Source organism: Colias croceus, chromosome Z (genome assembly GCF_905220415.1).
Source record: "Colias croceus chromosome Z, ilColCroc2.1".
NCBI classification, from domain to species: domain Eukaryota; kingdom Metazoa; phylum Arthropoda; class Insecta; order Lepidoptera; family Pieridae; genus Colias; species Colias croceus.
In genome coordinates this window covers 3,597,629-3,616,540 of record NC_059568.1, presented here as the reverse complement: position 1 = coordinate 3,616,540, position 18,912 = coordinate 3,597,629, and the positions used below count along the sequence as shown (strand labels likewise).

The following is an 18,912-nucleotide window of genomic DNA, read 5'->3' as shown; positions in this document are numbered from 1 at the left end:
TAAAAAAAAAGTTTTGTTTGAGAAGCCACTGAATTTTTAGAACTTATTTGGTAAAATTTATTTATAAATAATTTGCTTGATTTAAGTCGTTCAGCTCTCTAATATTTGAAATAAGGCTTCGTAAGATAAATTTTCTTTGTACAGCAAAATTTATCATTACTAACCTTACAGATTATTTTTATCAAGAATAAATGTGCGTTAATTCCTTAATTAACAAATGATCACACCTTTTAATATTACACATACATGTTTATTATTAATTTATTAACTATACTGACTATTAACGTTGAACAACCAAAATTACGATTCTAAATTTATAGAATAGTTAGTATACTAATCTCACAAGTTTAAAATTCTTATCAAAAGCGGTTTACAATTCCTTTATTTATCACCACAGATTCATAATTTAATGAATATAAATAAGATAAATATTGTAGATAATAATTTGTGATGTATTGTTAGTGATGTAGATAAATCGACATTAACGCAATGATATTATATATAGAAACAAGAGGTAGATACGTTACCAACGCACCAAAACGTAAACCGTGAATTGGTCCTAATTGGGACCAGTGGAATCAGTCAGATTGTGACTTGTGACAGCGAACGTACATGCTGATATAAACGTTAAAATTATCAATAATGCCTTCTTGTGTGTTCAGAAAGTGCACAAATTACGATAGTAAAATAAAGAAAGATAGAGGAATATCATATCGCAGGTAAATGTATTAAAATATTATAATTTTAGAGCAAAAATAACAATTTGCAATTATTAATGAATGACACTTGCTTGACACTTGTATTGAAATAATGAAAGGGATAAAACATTGCTTCAATCACTAGTGTGACAAAGCTAGCGCACACTGTGTTCAAAGATTATCATGTAGATACGATTATTGAAAACAGAACGGTTATTTTATTAATTTCGATTTGGGTAAATACTTGATTATTTTTATATTTAAATCCACACAGTGCATGTAATTAACAAATATATCTATTTATTATATACAATGAAATCGTGATGGCAAAAATGTTTGTTTGCAAAAATGATGTTGAATATACGTATACATTTAAGAAAAGATTATCGCTACTGACGAAAAATGCTATTTGCTTTTCTGTAAATAGCTATTGAACATACATTTTATTTGTGTTTTAGATAAAAAAGGCTTATACTTCATCCTTTCTTTTATTTCATACTTTTTTTCATCTAGGCACCACTATTATTATATCCTACAAGTTGGAGTGATGACCTTGTACGGGTTCCGGGAACTGCCTTGAAACGAATAGCGTAAGATCGGTCCGTATGGAGTTCTATAAGGAGGACTATGCTCAGCAGTGGGTGTTTATCGGGTGAAATGATGATGACCGAAAACGAACACCACAGCTAGTAATAAATGCTTAATACAGTTATATCTCCAAAAAAGTTTTTTTCATTTTAATACAACTTCATAATAATATTTAAATAGTAAATGAAATTGTCACATTTGTTTACGTGTGCAGGAAACGTAACATCTATAATTCTATAACATTGAACCTTCTGTGTCGTTAGTCTATGCCAATTGCCATGGCAACTATTTGTTTATTTATATTTAATTGGTGAATTCTTGTGACTTTTGCTTACACCTGCGCGGAAGTGACAAACTATCTTTGTCTTTTTTGTTTATATCATTTTATTAGAGCCATCTCTCTTATACAGTCTGTCAATGTTATAAATTAAGTAAAATGAAACTTGTATTTGTGTGTGCCTGACACTGCATAGGAAGCATTTTTTTTGGATATCTTGTGAGTATATAACGTATCTATACATAAAATATCATTGCATTAACGTCGCTCGATGGTTTTATTTAGTGTTTTCTTTCTCGATTTCAAACTATTTTAAAGTAGATCTTATTGTTCTAAGAGAGACGTTTTTAAATACTTTTCTGACCAGACATTGAAGTATATAATTTTAGCGTATTAAATATATGCCGTCAACAAGCAAGCTACTGTATAATATTTAATTAATTATATAAGATATATATAGCAAACAGTATACTTAACACTACATTACTTTAACAACCAATGCACCTGTGTCTTCTAATACTACAGATTATTTATTGCTGAATCATAAGTGACAAGTTTTTCATAAAAGTAGTTAATTTCTTTTCACAACTATAACTATTGATTAATTTCACTGTTGCTTACAAAGGACACATGGTGTATTAAATTTTAGGCCATTTTAAAACATTATTTATCTATTAAATTATTATCTACCTTACTTGTAACTATACAATTTTGTAATTTGTAATAGCTGATCACAGCTTTTTGTCAGTTTCTTGTAAAATAACACACACAACGGGCAATGAGATAAATAGGTCACAACAATTTTACAACTTATAATTAAGTAATTAATAATTAAACGTAATATGAAATTTAGTGTTTTGAAATTATCTAAGAATGAAGTAAAAACAAATTTAAATAAAAAAAATCTGATAATTATCTATACGTATCATCATTCATCATTCCTCAATATTTATTATTTTCCAATAAATTACAATCAAGTCCTCAAGTTCATTAAAACATGAACAGAAATACTCCAACTTAACTCCACGTAGCCACAACCAGGATATAATTATTAAAACATTGATAATAATTAATAAACTAAAAAATACAATAAAATGATTATAAATACAAAATATTGGATTCCTTAAAACGGTTCAAATTTTTCAACACAACTACTACTCTTATCGATTTTTTTATTATTGAGTGTAAAGTTATTAGACTAAGAGCCGATTTTTCAATACTTGGTTAAAATGTATCCGTCCAATAAAGTACTACTTACACGAACATATTAAAATGTCACCTGTAAACTGTCAAATACGGACAATTACAATACATTTTTGAAATGGCAGTTTTAAGGAGACCCTTATACGTTGTTCGATGAATAAGTTTTAAGCAAGGATTGAAAAATCCGCCCAAATAAAAACATATCACGACATTTATGTTAAGTTTGAATTATACAATAATCCAATGAGATTTTAAAAACAGTTAAACACACATTTTACGTAACTCACAACTCTCAATCGTGACCGAATGAAATGATAGAAACCTAACGCTCATAGACTTTCTTTGCAGTCAATTGAACACTACGCGTACTAGCGTATGAGTGAACGAAAGACCGAACGAAAGAGTGGTTTTATTACTACAGCATAGCTTATTCCGAGCTCGAGCTAGAGCTGGAGGGCGTATAGCTGTAGTAATCGTTCTGCTAGGCGGTGTTTATTTGTTCCACGTTCAAGTGAGTGATGAACCGAAGACGCATTTGTAGAGCGGGACGAAGTTTTCGGATCACTGCTTCTAGTTCGTTCTTTAACGTGTCGCCGACGAACATGTATTTTATGTGATAACTGTATTGCGTTCAGGAATTACTGGTAATATTCATAATTTTTTCGGCAAAATTTATTTACATTGAATGGCAGCAATTATTCACAAAAAATTCAAATAATTCATTTTTAATTAAAAAAATAACTGTCAGTCTGTCTGTTACATTATGTCTTACCACTGAAACGATTTCAATGAATTAATAGAGATATACATGACTGAAACATAACAAATCTTCTTCATTTGCACATGCAACTGTAACAAAACTATCTTCAAAAAAGAATTAAAAAACATTTTTTTCTTCAAAAAAGGATACAGCAAATCGCAAATCGGGTCTATATATTCCAAGTGCGGTTGATTCTTATCCACATGGGCGAGTAGTTCGTACAACGTTATGGTTATATCCATAACCGCTCGAGAGAGGTCCGAGTTGAACCGCTGTAGGTACGGACCCACGAGGTGGCAGAGGTATATCAGTTGGGTTTCTGTGCGGATCTCTGGGGCTAGCTTCTCTTTGACAAACCTGGAATTGATAAGGTAATAAGGTAAAATAGTTGTTTATATGTAATGTATAGTAGAGCCATTTTAATAGGCAACATTTGACAGTTCAACAAAATTCAACAACGTAACCTAGTAACGACGACATAGAATAACATGATATTTCGTTTTGTTAGAACTGCACATTTGCTTAACTTTTTTCAATTACGATTACATATTTATAATAATAATGACCGATACAAGTAATTTTAAGATTTCATTTTACTTATAAACCATCCTAAACATAATAAACAATTTCTGAATTGAAGAACTGACGTCGCTACAATTTTGTGTCAATAACCCTTTTTTCTTTTTAAATACTAGAGACGTTACTCTAAAAATCGAAATCTGACATCTAGAATCGAATGCATTGATTACTTGTGAATAAAAATCATCATAAATTAATAAATTCGATTGACAAATGTTTCAAATCCGTATCGATTAATACACTTTAATCGATGTTTTTAAGCAGGTTACCTCTCTTTGAAGGTAAAATTGATAGACGTCAAATGTTGCCTATTAAATTGGCTCGATTATAATATATATATGTATAAGTACAGAATATTTTATTAAATAGTAGTTATGTGTAAACATAAATTGGTACACATTGCGACTAAAATTAACATTTTATTTTATACTAGCTTCCGCCCGCGACTCCGTCCGCGCGGATGTCGGTCTTCGCGTGGATGGTTATTTCTCCATTTTGAGTACCTCTGTCAATAACATCTTATAAATGTCTATTGAACCCAATTCCCAAATACGGCTAGGCCTATAATAATACGCAACGTGTGTTTGCGGTTCTACGGAACAACGTCTATGGATAAAACTGAAAAATTAAGATTAATTTTTTTCTACGTATTTTTCCAGGATAAAAAGTATCCTATTTTACGCCCAGGATAATAAGGTATAATTATACCAAGTTTCATCGAAATCGAACCGCTAGTTTTCACGTGATGCCTTCACATACAGACAGACAGACAGACAGACAGACAGACAAAAATTTTTTTAATCACATATTTGGGTTTGGTATTGATCCAGTAACACCCCCTGCTATTTATTTTTTCAATATTTTCAATGTACAGAATTGACCCTTCTACAGATTTATTATATGTATAGATTTAACTGAATAGAAGTTGTATTAATGGCAATTAATTGAATATTTTCTAATATTTTTCATGAAATAAGAAAAAGCTTTTACATTAGTTATTCAAACTTCGCCTAAACTCTGAATAGACATAACTTGGGATATGTTTATAACGTGCAATATTTTCAGTTGGTCGAGACCAGGATACGCAGATAACAAAATATAAATAACTAGATTTCCGCCCGCGGCTTCGCCCGCGTTTGCAAAGGAAAACCCGCATAGTTCCCGTTCCCGTGGGATTTCCGGGATAAAAACTATCCTATGTGTTAATCCAAGTTACCCTCTATATGTGTGCTAAATTTCATTGTAATCGGCTCAGTAGTTTTTACGTGAAAGAGTAACAAACATCCATACAAAGTTTCGCCGTTATAATATATATTAGATATATTAGATACTCACGTAGGCATCAACATGATCAACCCAGCGCCCGCGTGATACCAAAACGCGTGCGTCAACGCGACAATCATACTGAACTTATTCTCCAACATAGCATCGAACGTCGTATTCAAATTGTACAACTGGAACGGGGTATGTTCGTACGACCATTCGATCATGTCATTACTGGTTATAGTTTCCAATACACGATCGTATAATACTGTCCAATATGCCTCTGGAAGAGCGGCTAGTATGATTCCTATTGCGTTGATCCATAGCTGTATTTTTGTGGTGGGGATAACCACGTAGCCTTTGGTGATGACGTCCAATAGGCTGTTGCCGACGATATTGGGTGCTATTGGGAGGGACATTAGTTCTACGCCAGTAACGTAGAGGCAATGCGCTGAAGGATTGGGGTACTCGTTGAAACGCCAGTCTGTATTCGGGAAGTGGGATTCGCCTGTCATTGCTGGTGAGAGTTGAGGAAATTGTTAGCAAATGTTATAAACTGTACCTACGGTATCAAATTATATAAACTGGTAGATTAATTAACTGCCCTGTAGGTTTCGAATCCTCAACAAAAATACTGTTATTGATCTATTAAAAAAATAAAACTGCACAGTTACTGCAATTTTGAATTGTCCTGCAAATAATCTCAAGTTATAAAAATAAATATGGTTGATTATATTAATTAATTTTGAATATTAAGAGTGTTTTAACATTGTACAGATTTCGTAACTCATGCTAGATTGCTCCGGGTGCGTATTAATCGCCCTTTTCATGCAAATATTTACAAAAACAAATATATACATATAAGCCTATAAGTAGAAAACGCTGAGACATGAGCCTAAATCCTGAAAAAAACAGCAATCCCACATGCGTGACAAAAAGCCAGAATATTATAAACACCCTTACACACACCCCTAGACCCTAAAATTCTTCCCTCTTTTCCATTTCACTCAAAAAAGGATACTATCCACCATACGGTTAACCAGCCCCAAATAATAATTCAACTCGGGTGTCCACGCGGTCGCATCTGTGTCGGACTTGGCCAGATAGTTCTGGAACGTTTCCGTGGTGGCCCAACCGTTTGGTCGCACTTCTTTTAGAGCACCTAGTACTGCGGTCACTAGCTTTCGTTTGAGGAGAGGTTTGTCACGCAGTTTCGTTTCGTAGTAGTGTAACGTGTTGTAGAGGAATGTTACTGGACGGTCTGGAATGATATTGATATATATTTATTTTTTTATTGTGGGTGGGGTTTGAAGGGGTTTTTCAGTAAATATAGATTACACAAAACATTTGCTTTTTTATGTGCTATAAAAAGTATGAAATGAATTTTTAAGGCCCTTTATTAGAATATGATAAATTGAATCTTTATCAAACAATAAATATGGGTATTTCATAATACATCATATACTTGGTCTGGGAAGCAATTTTTATTTGTGATGCAACATATTAATATATCAATAGTATATGTTCCTTCTCTTCCTTGCTCTATTCCTTTTTCTATTCATCCTAAGTAATTAGTACTAAATCAACTCACCATGAAACTTATACAAGTATCCCAAGTGCTCCAACAGTTGCTCCAAGTTCTTGCTAACTTGCGGTATCTCCAAGTGGCGATGCACCACTATGTCCAGCACGGGAATGAACCGGAGACACACGTTGCTCAAGTACACTGGTATAGGGGCACCATATGCCCCGTTCGCTTCTTCGGGGGCAAACTTCTCGGGGTACTTCCTGTGGAACGCTAGATGCTTTTCGTACCTGGAAATTTTATATGAGTTTTGTATAAAAAAAAATTAATGAACATTCATTAATAATAAAGTCCATACTTTAGAGGTCTAAAGTAAAGGTTGTACAATAAGAAGATGATAAATGACAAAAAATCCTTCATAAAGCTGACAGCTGACAAAAATAAATTGGCTTCCAATCCATGAAATTTTACCTTTTTTATATAAAAGCAGATCGACCATATAAGACACTTATATAATTACTACAATGACTCACAATTTTCCATATAAAATTCAACATCAAACAATAAATCCAAGAGCATCAAATCCATTTACACCACTTACAAAAATCTACTAAAATTTCCTTCTACTTCTTTTTACTTTTTATACATACCAATTATTCTGTTTCCAATGTTCTGGTGAATTTTCCTTAACGAAGTCCTGAGCCCTGTTCCTTAATTCGGAACCTTTGAGTAGAAGTAGTTGTATGATGTAGAGACACACTTGGCTTTCATTCGCATCTGGGTTTGGTCGGAGGGCCTGGAATAGTGTGTTAAATATATATTTTATCTGTTTTTTGGCATATTTGTGTTGTTATTTCCTTATCGTAATATTAATAGTAAATGGGAAAATAAGCATCCGTATGTCAAGTTTCAACTTAAGTTATAATTCTTTAACATTTCACATGAAATGAACGCATTCATTTTATGTCACGGACAACTTTTTTCATACACATAAATAGAAAGTACAGTTCAACTAACACTTTATAAATTGACCATTGATTATTCAGATCCATGATAAAAAGCATTTTTTTTCTAATAGATAATACAAATATCTTTCAATCTCGATTTCTTACAATATGGGTATATTGATTACTGAATCCCAACCACACTACCACCAATGAATTCACCCCCAAAAACCCATACTAACCAAACACAGCACTAATCTATCGATGGTGACAATATTGTACTTCCATATGATATCGTTGATGGCGTCCACACATTTGTTGATGTGCGGCCCGCCGGCCGGGTTCGTCACTTCGAACACGAGATAGTCGCAGAACTTGCGCAAGTGCGCTGATAGTGCACGTGCGCCTATTCGCTCCAGGATCCTGGAAATAATTACATTTATAATTATTATTAATTTGCTTAGGGCCGATTTTTCAATCCTTGGTTAAAACTTATTCGTCGAATAACGGATTATACTACCATTTTAAAAATGTATTCTTCTTACCCGTATTTGACAGTTTACAGGTGGCATTTTAATATGTTTGTGTAATACTTTATTGGACGGATAAATTTTAACCAAGGATTGAAAAATCGGCCCTTAGAGAAAGATGGATGTCATGGCTCCGAAATCTTCGGCAATGGTTTGGGAAGAGCACTAAATCATTGTTCAGAACAGCAGTTTCCATAATTGAAATAGTCCTAATGATCGCCAACCTTCCAAAGGAGACGGCACTTTAAGAAGAAAAGGGAAACCGATGGACATGGGCTTTAATCGAATGGACTACCAGAACTGATCCAAAAGTAAGAGGTAGACAATGAAAAGATAGTCAGAAAAGGAGAGCGGCGGGGCCGCTCTAGCTACGTAAGGCGTAAGACAGAAAGGGACAAGCGGAAGATGAAGACAGAACAGGATAATCTATATCTTCTTCTTCTATAATATAAAATGAATCCCAAAACGTGTTGGTAAGCGCATAACTTGAGAACGGCTGAACCGATTTCGTTAATTCTTTTTTTTATTATATTCCTTGAAGTACGAGGATGGTTCTTATGTAGAGAAAACGTAAATATGTACCACGGGCGAAGCCGGGGCAGACTGCTAGTATTATATAAAAATGAAGCCGTTTCGCGTTGTCACGACATCACGTGTGAACGGCTGAACCGATTTCGATAATTATTTTTTCATTATATTCCTTGAAAAACGAGGATGGTTCTTATGGAAAGAAAACGTAAATATGTACCACGCTCGAAGCCGGGGCGGACGGCTAGTACTTAAAAAAAAAAATTCACCAAAAATCATTGGTAATATTTGTTACCCCAAAAACTTCAACCAACTAATTACTAACTCTTTTAACATATTTTAGTTATCACAACTAATCTTTTAATTTTAAGCATAAGACAACCAAAAACCGCAGTATACTTACTTAAAAGCGATAGGATTGATGCGATTCGTCTCGAATATCATCTTCCACAATAAACATAGGAACAATGGAGTCCCGGGGACCGAGAAATGCGATATGATATCATTGTCATTCGCCATTGACGTCCATTTACGATATTCTTCCTCCACCGACTTCTTGAGGAGTTGCTTGTTTTCCTTTGTAGCTGGGTTCTGATAGAGGTTAAAATATATTAGGTATTAGAAAGTCAAATAGGAGAAATAATAAAATAGCATTTTCTAAAAAAATAAAGATTACCTACTACAGATTTTAACGTAAAATTGTTTAATCTATTATAGAAATTGTATTTTAACATGGCTTTTTTATTATTAAACGGATCTGTTAAATGTCGCGGAACTTGCAGGGTTGAACAGTGAACTATTTTAAAACTGATTTCAATGTGCTATGGATATGATCTATTATTTTCTGAAATTAAAAAGAAGGTTTTGAAAAACACGCAAGCTATCCCTGTAAAATTAGTTCTTTTTTTCACTAACCTGAGCAAAGAATTCAACCAATACAGGCGGGAAGCATTGCAACGTGTGCTGTGACCACATGTGCGGTGTGTTCGTCATTATTGTTGTTAGTAACTCTTTAACTGCTGCTCCGTCACTACCTGTAAGATATATTTACTGTTAATTGGAGAGAGGATATTAACCATTTGTATATCATATGATTATATTATTTTTATTTTATTGTTGCTTATTTATGTTTGGTTCTATTTATAGATTGTAAGTACTGTTGGCACTGTGGGTAAATATTTTTATGTCGAAATTCCCACTTAATATTTGTTGTAAATCTAAACCTATTTTAGAATTCAGGACTAGTGTCCTGTCAATTTTTGTATCTGTAGTTGTAATTTTTGAAGAAAAAATTAAGTAATTATTAACGTATTTTAAAATTAAAACCACTGCATGATATTTTTATCATACAATAACAAAATTTATATGGTCCATGTTTTTTCTATAATATGAACAAAAAATCTTTATAAACTCACCAGCCCCCGTCATATATATCCCTCGTGCTAGAGTGAGCACGAGCACTCGGTTAAGCTCTTCACTCTCACTAGAAACCAACGACTTGGGCTCCGAGACCACACGAGACATTTGCAGCTGAACTCCCGAACTGCCCAGACTTGTTATGAGACGGAGCGCTGTGCTTTCGAAACTGAAAAAAAAAATATCTTTATCAAAGCACCATTTATTTATAAACAAATTTCAAAAATCAGGAGAACTGAATATTTTTTGTACACTGATTTCTACAATCAATGCATAAAAAAAAGTTATTGTTACAAGACAGTATCAAAGGCAATTAAAATGATAAAAATATACAAAGTAACACATTTGTTGCTATATTGATTAGCAAGGATATCTTGAAGTAACAATAAATAACAAAAAATGAAATAATAATCATACATACTATCATACTATCATGTTATCATTTACAACTTTCTTGTATTTGCCTTTCAAATTATACATCTTCATTCTACAAATAAAAACCTATACCTAATTAATACATACAGATAATAACTTACCACAACTGCAGTTGGGTTTGATTCGCTTGCGGGTACGCAGTCAGCGAGTGTATATTGGAGAGCAGAGTGACTCTATAGTGGGGCTGTATGTGGTGTATTCTGTACGAGAACATATCCAGCAGGTTGTGGAGGATGCCCCACGCGTGGGACTTAAACACGTTGGGCAATAGCTGGTCTGGAAGGGTTATTTTGAAATAATATATGAACAATGGCGGTTTGGAATGAAGAAGGACATTAGGCAATCTAAAAATTAAGATGTTCTGACAAATATAACATTATAAGCTACTGTCTGTGCTGATGGTAGTGCAAACAAAACAAATAATATAAGAATTGAGAACAAAGAATGAGAATTGCTTTAACAAATTTGTACTTGCATTTACATTCCATGTTATCTTTTACTATGCTTTATCAAAAGGTCAGTCAGTAAAAAATATATGAATTAATCTACATATATTTATTTTCACCATCTATGTGTAAACATACTCACTAATAAATCCTTTAATGCCCATCGATTCAATCTCAGTGTACACCAGAAGGCGGCTGTACGTTTCAACCATTGCTGGCGCCATCATATTGCTTCCCGGAATATTAGTTTTATTTTGCGCCAATTTCGCTATATGTGCCACTATAGAATGTATTAAGGACATCTTGCAGTGAAGCGTTAAACTATCCAAAATGCACATAGATAGTGGCACAGTTGGTAAGGGTGAAGCAGGATTTCCATTGGACATTGCTTTTTGACTGCCGAATAGAGTTTCTATTATGATTCCCATTGGTCGAGCGAAATATTCCTGATTGGTGGAATACGCGTTGCATAGTAACGCTATGCGGTAGTCGGAGCCCATTAAGGTTGGCGTATTGTTTGACGTCATGAGATGTTGGAAGAATCTGTAAGAAAAATGATATGATATTTCTGTTAATGATTGATGACAAAATTTCATGAACTCCCAGTAGCTTTAAAATGTATAATTAAATCGCCAAATAGCCTTCTTCTTATTATTCAATAAAAAATGTGAAGAAGTATATTGAAACCATTGAGATAATATTAATATGGAGACGATACCGCCTACATCACTTATGTTCCACTCAACATACGTCATGTGGCGTAACTGCACTCAGTCGCTTGCTCGCTCATTGGCGCGAACGTCACGCTCATTTTTTATTTGTTTTAAAGTGAAACGCATCAAATATGCCTACGTGTGTGTTACGATATTGCACAAATAATACAAAGAATACGGAAAAGTGCAAAGGAATAACTTTTCATCAGTAAGTAACTAGATAATAATTTTTAAAACTTAGTTAGAGCAAAATTTTTGGCGGGCGACATTTTGTCATAGATTAAAAATTTAAGATATGACATTGGGCATGAAATAAGTGTTGTTAGTAATATTTGCTGGCGTATATTTTTATAGTATAAAATAATAATTTTACATATTTAGAAAAGCATAGACTGGTTGTTAATTGAAAAAAGGTGAAATCATGAAATATGAAAATCAATTACTCAATCACCAATTTTTTTTGTTAATTGATTTTAATCAAGTTTTTAATTGATATTGTATAAGCTACTGACTTGAACGTGTAATTGAATTATTATTTATTTATCTGCACTAATATTATAAAGAGGAAAACTTTGTTTGTTTGTTTGATTGTAATTAATAGGCTCATAAACTACTGGACCGATTTTGATGAAAAGAGAATGCCCATTTTTGGTACTGGTTTTTCTCATGCATCAAGACAACAATACTATTAAAAAAAATCTCGGCAATTTAGAGGCCTTCTTACCATCGGAAAATATATTTTGAACAGGGAATGTTTTGTAAAATCTAATAAGACATGTAATTGTTTAGATCCGTTATTATAGATTTAGTGTCCATTACCGGTTACCACGGTAACCAAGCGGTAACTTATTACATTTACTATGGTAAATAGCTAAATGTATTAATATCGATTATTGTTTTCATTGAATTAGAAAAAAAATCAATTAACATAAAATCACTCTTTAAGGTATTGTTTATACACTGTAGGTTGTTTTAACAAAGATAGTGAAGTAAAATAATATAAATATGTATATATATAAAAAAAATATTAGTATGACATAGCTTGGTAGGTAACCAGTTATTTCTTATTTGTTTCTTTCTTCGAATATGTAGTGAAAAAATGATTCAAACAACAACAGCAACAACAACATGTAATCCGAATAAAAACTCAATTGGCATTTTTTAAGTATATATTTAGGTTTTCTTGAAATCCGTCCCGGAAGATTTCTGGTGCCTACCTACACTAGCCGATGAACAGATAGACTTTGTCTGAAAGCATAAGCTCTACGCATAGATTAAATATGTTAATCGAAAAATAACCTTTGGACGATAAAATGTTACCTAAATCACACATAAACCTAACTAAATCGGGGTTATTTAAGTTTTGAGGTTATTTCACATTTTTCTCAATATCTTGAAAACCCCTGTTTTTATCACAAAAAAATCAATTGGTAAAAATCTTTTGAATATCGAAGAACCCTCCAAAACCACTCTGGCATTGACGCAACACTGTACTGTGGTCCATACTTTCATGGGCATTCTCCTTTGGCACAGACAATCTTAAGACCCTGAGAAAGAACATAGGCTACTTTTTATTGCGAAATATGTGCCACGGGCGAAGCCGGGGCGGACCGCTAGTTCAGAGATAAGTAATTAATATTTTTTCTATTCAAGGTTTCCATGTCTGGGCCGTGAAGAAAGGGAAAAATTATTTTTTTTTTCTAAAAAAGGCTCAATTTGTAAGGAATAAAACTTCCCATAGCCCTGACTGAACCTAAAACACGAAAAAAATTAAATTATTCCATATGACGTCACTATTTACATCATCCTATATTATATGCCAGATATTGTTAGCCCCGCGTAGTAAAGTCAGTTTATACCTAAAATAAATATTAAGTAAGTACAAAGACATCGCATAATCTATGACTGTCTAGCCGTCATTCGCGCGCCCCGCGCCGCCTCGCTTGGCGCACAGATTTTGTTCGTGGTGTCTGCTCCATATTAATATTATCTCAATGATTGAAACAATAATACTTAAAGTTGCATAGCATAAAGGCTCACTGTAATGTAAATCTTTCATTAAAATTGTGGAATTGTTAAATTTTCATATTTATATTGAAAAAGTACTTACTCATATTGCAGCTTTAAATTCTGTGGCATAACCATAGTCTTATGTTCAATTTCCGCTTTCTTCAACAAATGTGTCCATATACATACAACAGCCATTTGGTGTGTACAGTGAGCCTTTGTACAATCTGGCACAGGCAATGGTTCTTTCTCTGGATAAAGCAGCTCGTGCAACTTGACAATCGGTAAAAACAGCGACAAAGAATTCCGCTGGATACTCCCCGATATATATTGCAATAGAACCCACATCAAATGATCCCTTCCCTTTTTCATATCTCGACCGATCAGCTTGTTATGCAATCCCATAACTATATTCGGGAAGGAGGCAAAGCCTATCAGTATTAAATATATCACTTGAGATGATAGATGCAACCAACACCAATGTGTGGAGGACATTTCGTCTTCCTCGTTCTCTTGTTCACTCCGTTCTATCGGCAGGATCATCAGCTCAACCAATTGGTCCTCTAAAGCTATACACAACTGCTTATGCTGTTTTTGCAATCCTAACATAGAGCACATCATATCCCTCGAATATGGCTGTTGCAAAACATGTTTTAATAAATCTATCTGCGGTTTGAACAGCTCATCCTCATATGGCAGGTTGCCTTTTAAACAGAATTTCAATGTGGTTGGATCTAAGCGCCACGGATTTACTAAATGGTCCGCATATCCCGAGAATTCTACAATGGGTAGCATTTTTGAATGACCGACAATAGAAACCATTTGTGCACATGGTTTAAAACTTTCTACAAATGTTGATAATAACTTAGCTAGTTGCTGAAAATAAAATAGATTTACCTTTAAATGACTTCAAAATACATGATAAGAAAATAACAATAAATGTTTAGAGGTATAGTATCATTTCATAAAACTTAGAGCTATTTAAAAAGGTCAGAAGTAGATTAGTACGCTGAAAATATATAATAAAGTGTTATTTTATCCAATTATTCACCAATGTAGAAAATTTAGTAGGCTATTGTTCTTCCAATCCAATCCAAAATCCATAAATAAAACACGCAAGAGAATAGAAGAGAATCACTGAGTGCTGTAGACAACTCGCTGCGGTTGAATCCAGGGATGTATGAACGGAATATCATTATTTCTATATAATATGGTAATAATATAGAAAATAAGATATTCCATTGCAACACCCCTAAAACTGAGAAAGTAGCTGTCAGGTTAATAATTTTAGTTTTCTTGTATTTAAGACACAGAAGCACATAGCCCAGACTGCTATATAAGGCTGCCATGCGTTTGTACATGCAAAGTATGTAGTACACATTTAGACACCAATTACAAATACAATTTTTATTAAATTAGTTTAATATAGAAAAGAGATAGTTTTGTTAGGTAGTAATTATTTCCTATCCTTATACACAATTAACTAATAAATCTTACCCAATGCAACCAGTGATTGTTGTCAGGATAGTCCTTTTGTATTTCGGTCACTATGAAGTATGCTGGCAGTAAAGAGGCGTTACGATCAAAAATATATTCAATTACGTTATAAATAGCTTTCATTTGCGGCATTGTACTTGAGTTCAATCTAATTGGCAGTGTGAGAGCTTTATCACGACATCCCTGAAAATATTATAGAGTACTCTTTTCATACAAAACATATTCAAATAGGTATTTTAATATTGCATTTTTGTTACAAGACTATAAATCATAATAAAGCAGTATTGTTGTGGTTATTCAAAAGATTATAATATTATAATAATACCAAGTTATCTTCTCTATAAATACAACAAAAGCAATTCTTATCACCATTAAATTAGAACAGTGTCTTGATATTCGTTACATTTAATAAAAAATTTTTGTTAAAGCATGACAAGCTCATTTCATTACGATTAACTAAGAGCTAGCGCGCACGAGCAACTTTGTCTCCGCAACTATTTTGTCTCTCCATCCATGGGCTAGCATGAAAGTGCGCGCACGTAGCGACGTAACTCCCCATACAATTGATGGGAGAGACAAAATAGTTGCGGAGACAAAGTTGCTCGCGCGCGCTGGCTCTAAGGATTTTACTTTAAAAATAAGCTATTTCAATGACCATTACAAACAAAGAGAAAGTCATATAATTTAATTAAGTCTATATTCATGACATAAAATAAAATAATGTTACCTTCAAAATTTCTCTAACACCTTTGTAATCGACTCCGCCAATAATTCTTCGGATCAGGTTAAAACATTCTATCCAAAAATCAGCATTTTGATATGTTAGTCTCTCGCATACAAGAATACAGTCGCAGAGCATACTAAAGATGAAAATAAACAGTCTTACAATATATCCTTTTGGATAAGATAAACTTGTATAACACAATATGATTAATAGTTTCTTTGGAATCATGTATTCAGGATAAGAGTATTATTTATGTGACATATAAATCATAACAAGACATTTTGAATGACACCAGTGCAAGTGCTTATCTCGCAGCTAATTAAGACTTTATTGTGAAGGACCACACAAAGACTTGCAACCAAGAACCTATTGAAAGCATGTCAATTACTGATGTTTTATCTATCTTAGAAAGTAGATCATAGATTTAAAATTAAATAAAATAAGATCGCTCTGCATAATATGTATATATCTTACCGCGCTTGCAAAATATTGGTATTCACCAAATTCTCTAGTAGAGTCAGTAGTTGTTTCATCTTGTACCGATTCGTGAGGACAGCAGTCAGTGTTATATATTGTCTTATTCCAGACTCCTGCACCTCAGCACTCGATGACGTCATTACAGCAGATAGTTTCTTTTGATACATTGAGAGCCTTTCATTCTCCTGATCCGGCTTGTGAACCAAGAAACAACTAAACGCTTCCTCCACTGCCTCCACTCGCTGTAACATATTCTTGTATCGTACGTGCCGAATATCTTACGAGTGCAATAAAACTATAGCTAAAACTTACCAGTATTTCGTTAACGATGTTCGCCACTTGAGATTCACCCATTTTTATAGTTTAATTATACCTTATTTTATATAAACATTGTTGGACGTGACGCGGTGACCGTGATGTATACCGAACTCATCTAAGATTTAAGCACATAAAATTTATATCATGTTTTTTCATACAGTAAAAACTTATGCAAATAATTTTAAAAGCTTTTTGTGGAGCTATTATTACTTATTTAATTTTATCAATAAAAATTTAATATCACAATACAATGCAGAACGTTCAAACTTCACAGTGCAAAGCAAAATGACAGATGACATTTAGATGGTTTATGTTTTTTTTTAAGAATCACAGAGAAAGTAAAATTGTAAATATGCGAATATAAGGTTGTTGGCTTGGTTGTTGGGTGGTTGTTGGGTACTAGCCGTAAAAATGTTGACAATATTTTAAGACGGAATCTTAGATTACAATATTTTGTAATCTAAGGACGGAATTATATTTCCAATAAACAAAGAATTAATATTGTGGTCCTTACTAAATATTTTGTTTCTTATTTTGTTTTTTTTTGCGTCTCATTAAAGATTTTGTTAAGGTGATTGCTACGATCTGTTCCCAGCCAATGTCCCGCTAGATGGCGCTGAATTCTACATTTCTAGTTTATTTGAGTTTTTGCGTAATTGGAAAAGATTAAGGTCGTAGGAATAGTCATGGCGATTACTGAATATTATATTTTATTTAAATATGTCATATCATTGCCTTAAAATCCACCCAATTCGGTAAAACCATGCGTTTTAACATCTGTCATTGCATACAGGGTCGTTTACACACACAGACGTATACAAAAATGATAAAGATTGAACTCTAGATGGCGTGAATGTAAAACAAGTTTGGCGTGTATGTATTTGAGTAGTTAGTAGCATATTATATTCTGAATTTCTGATCCATGCCTATTCACTCAAAACTACCTAATAACACTAATGATTTGTAACAGTAAATTATTTCAATAGGTAGGTATTTGAACATTTCCCAACAAGACGTAAGAATAATTATTCGTAGGTATACAAGATACAATAACAAATCTAATACACTATTTATTATTTTATTATTTACTAGCGGTCCGCCCCGGCTTCGCCCGTGGTACATGTTTACGTTTTCTCTCCATAAGAAGTAAGAACCATCCTCGTACTTCAAGGAATATAATAAAAAAAGAATTATCGAAATCGGTTCAGCCGTTCTCGAGTTATGCGCTTACCAACACATTTTGCGATTCATTTTTATATTAGACTAGCGGTCCGCCCCGGCTTCGCCCGTGGTACATGTTTACGTTTTCTCTACATAAGAACCATCCTCGTACTTCAAGGAATATAATAAAAAAAGAATTATCGAAATCGGTTCAGCCGTTCTCGAGTTATGCGCTTACCAACACATTTTGCGATTCATTTATATATATATAAGATTATGTGAAAATAACCAGGAAGGTGAAAAACATATTTACGAAAACATAGTAACATATGGCTGTCGCTACAATAATTATATTTCAATTTTATCTTTTTATACCTAGTAGAACTGGCCGACGAATAAAAAAAATCGTATTAGAATACAATATATTACGGAACAAAAAAAGGATTGTAACTGAATTAGGTAGGTATGTTTGTTTCTGGGCGCACCGTTTTCGACGACGCGACGCGACGCGCGACGTAAGCGTATAGGTATAGGTACCTACTTTGCTAAAACAAACTAATAAAATTGTGTGTTTGTCTGAAAATTCGGAAAAGCATATTTTGCAAGTTTGTGATTACTTTGATAGTTTACCGATTTATAATAATTGTAATTGTAATTGTATAATATATAATTTGCAATGTGGTGAAATTTCATAAAAATCACGGGCCAATTTTTTGTTTTGAATCCCACCGAAAATATAATTGCGTTATTAGAATAATTAATTACTATACCTACCCACGATCAATTATTACAATATAGTCTCAAATGCATACTAGAGAAATAT

General features: G+C 33.2%; 1 protein-coding gene across 1 annotated transcript; it reads right to left on the bottom strand.

Moving 5' to 3' along the window:
• Positions 1-1,827: 1,827 nt before the first annotated feature.
• Positions 1,828-17,343, bottom strand: LOC123705092 (mediator of RNA polymerase II transcription subunit 23). Its single transcript, XM_045653715.1, has 17 exons — positions 16,923-17,343; positions 16,608-16,852; positions 16,137-16,269; positions 15,410-15,592; positions 14,016-14,788; positions 11,335-11,735; positions 10,848-11,022; positions 10,311-10,480; positions 9,811-9,929; positions 9,299-9,486; positions 8,080-8,260; positions 7,544-7,689; positions 6,960-7,183; positions 6,390-6,629; positions 5,441-5,885; positions 3,677-3,883; positions 1,828-3,386 (listed from the first exon to the last, which is right to left on the bottom strand). Exons 1-17 carry the CDS (start codon positions 16,962-16,964, stop codon positions 3,248-3,250), a joined length of 4,011 nt encoding a protein of 1,336 aa, XP_045509671.1. The 5' UTR covers positions 16,965-17,343; the 3' UTR covers positions 1,828-3,247.
• Between the last annotated feature and the right edge of the window lie 1,569 nt (positions 17,344-18,912).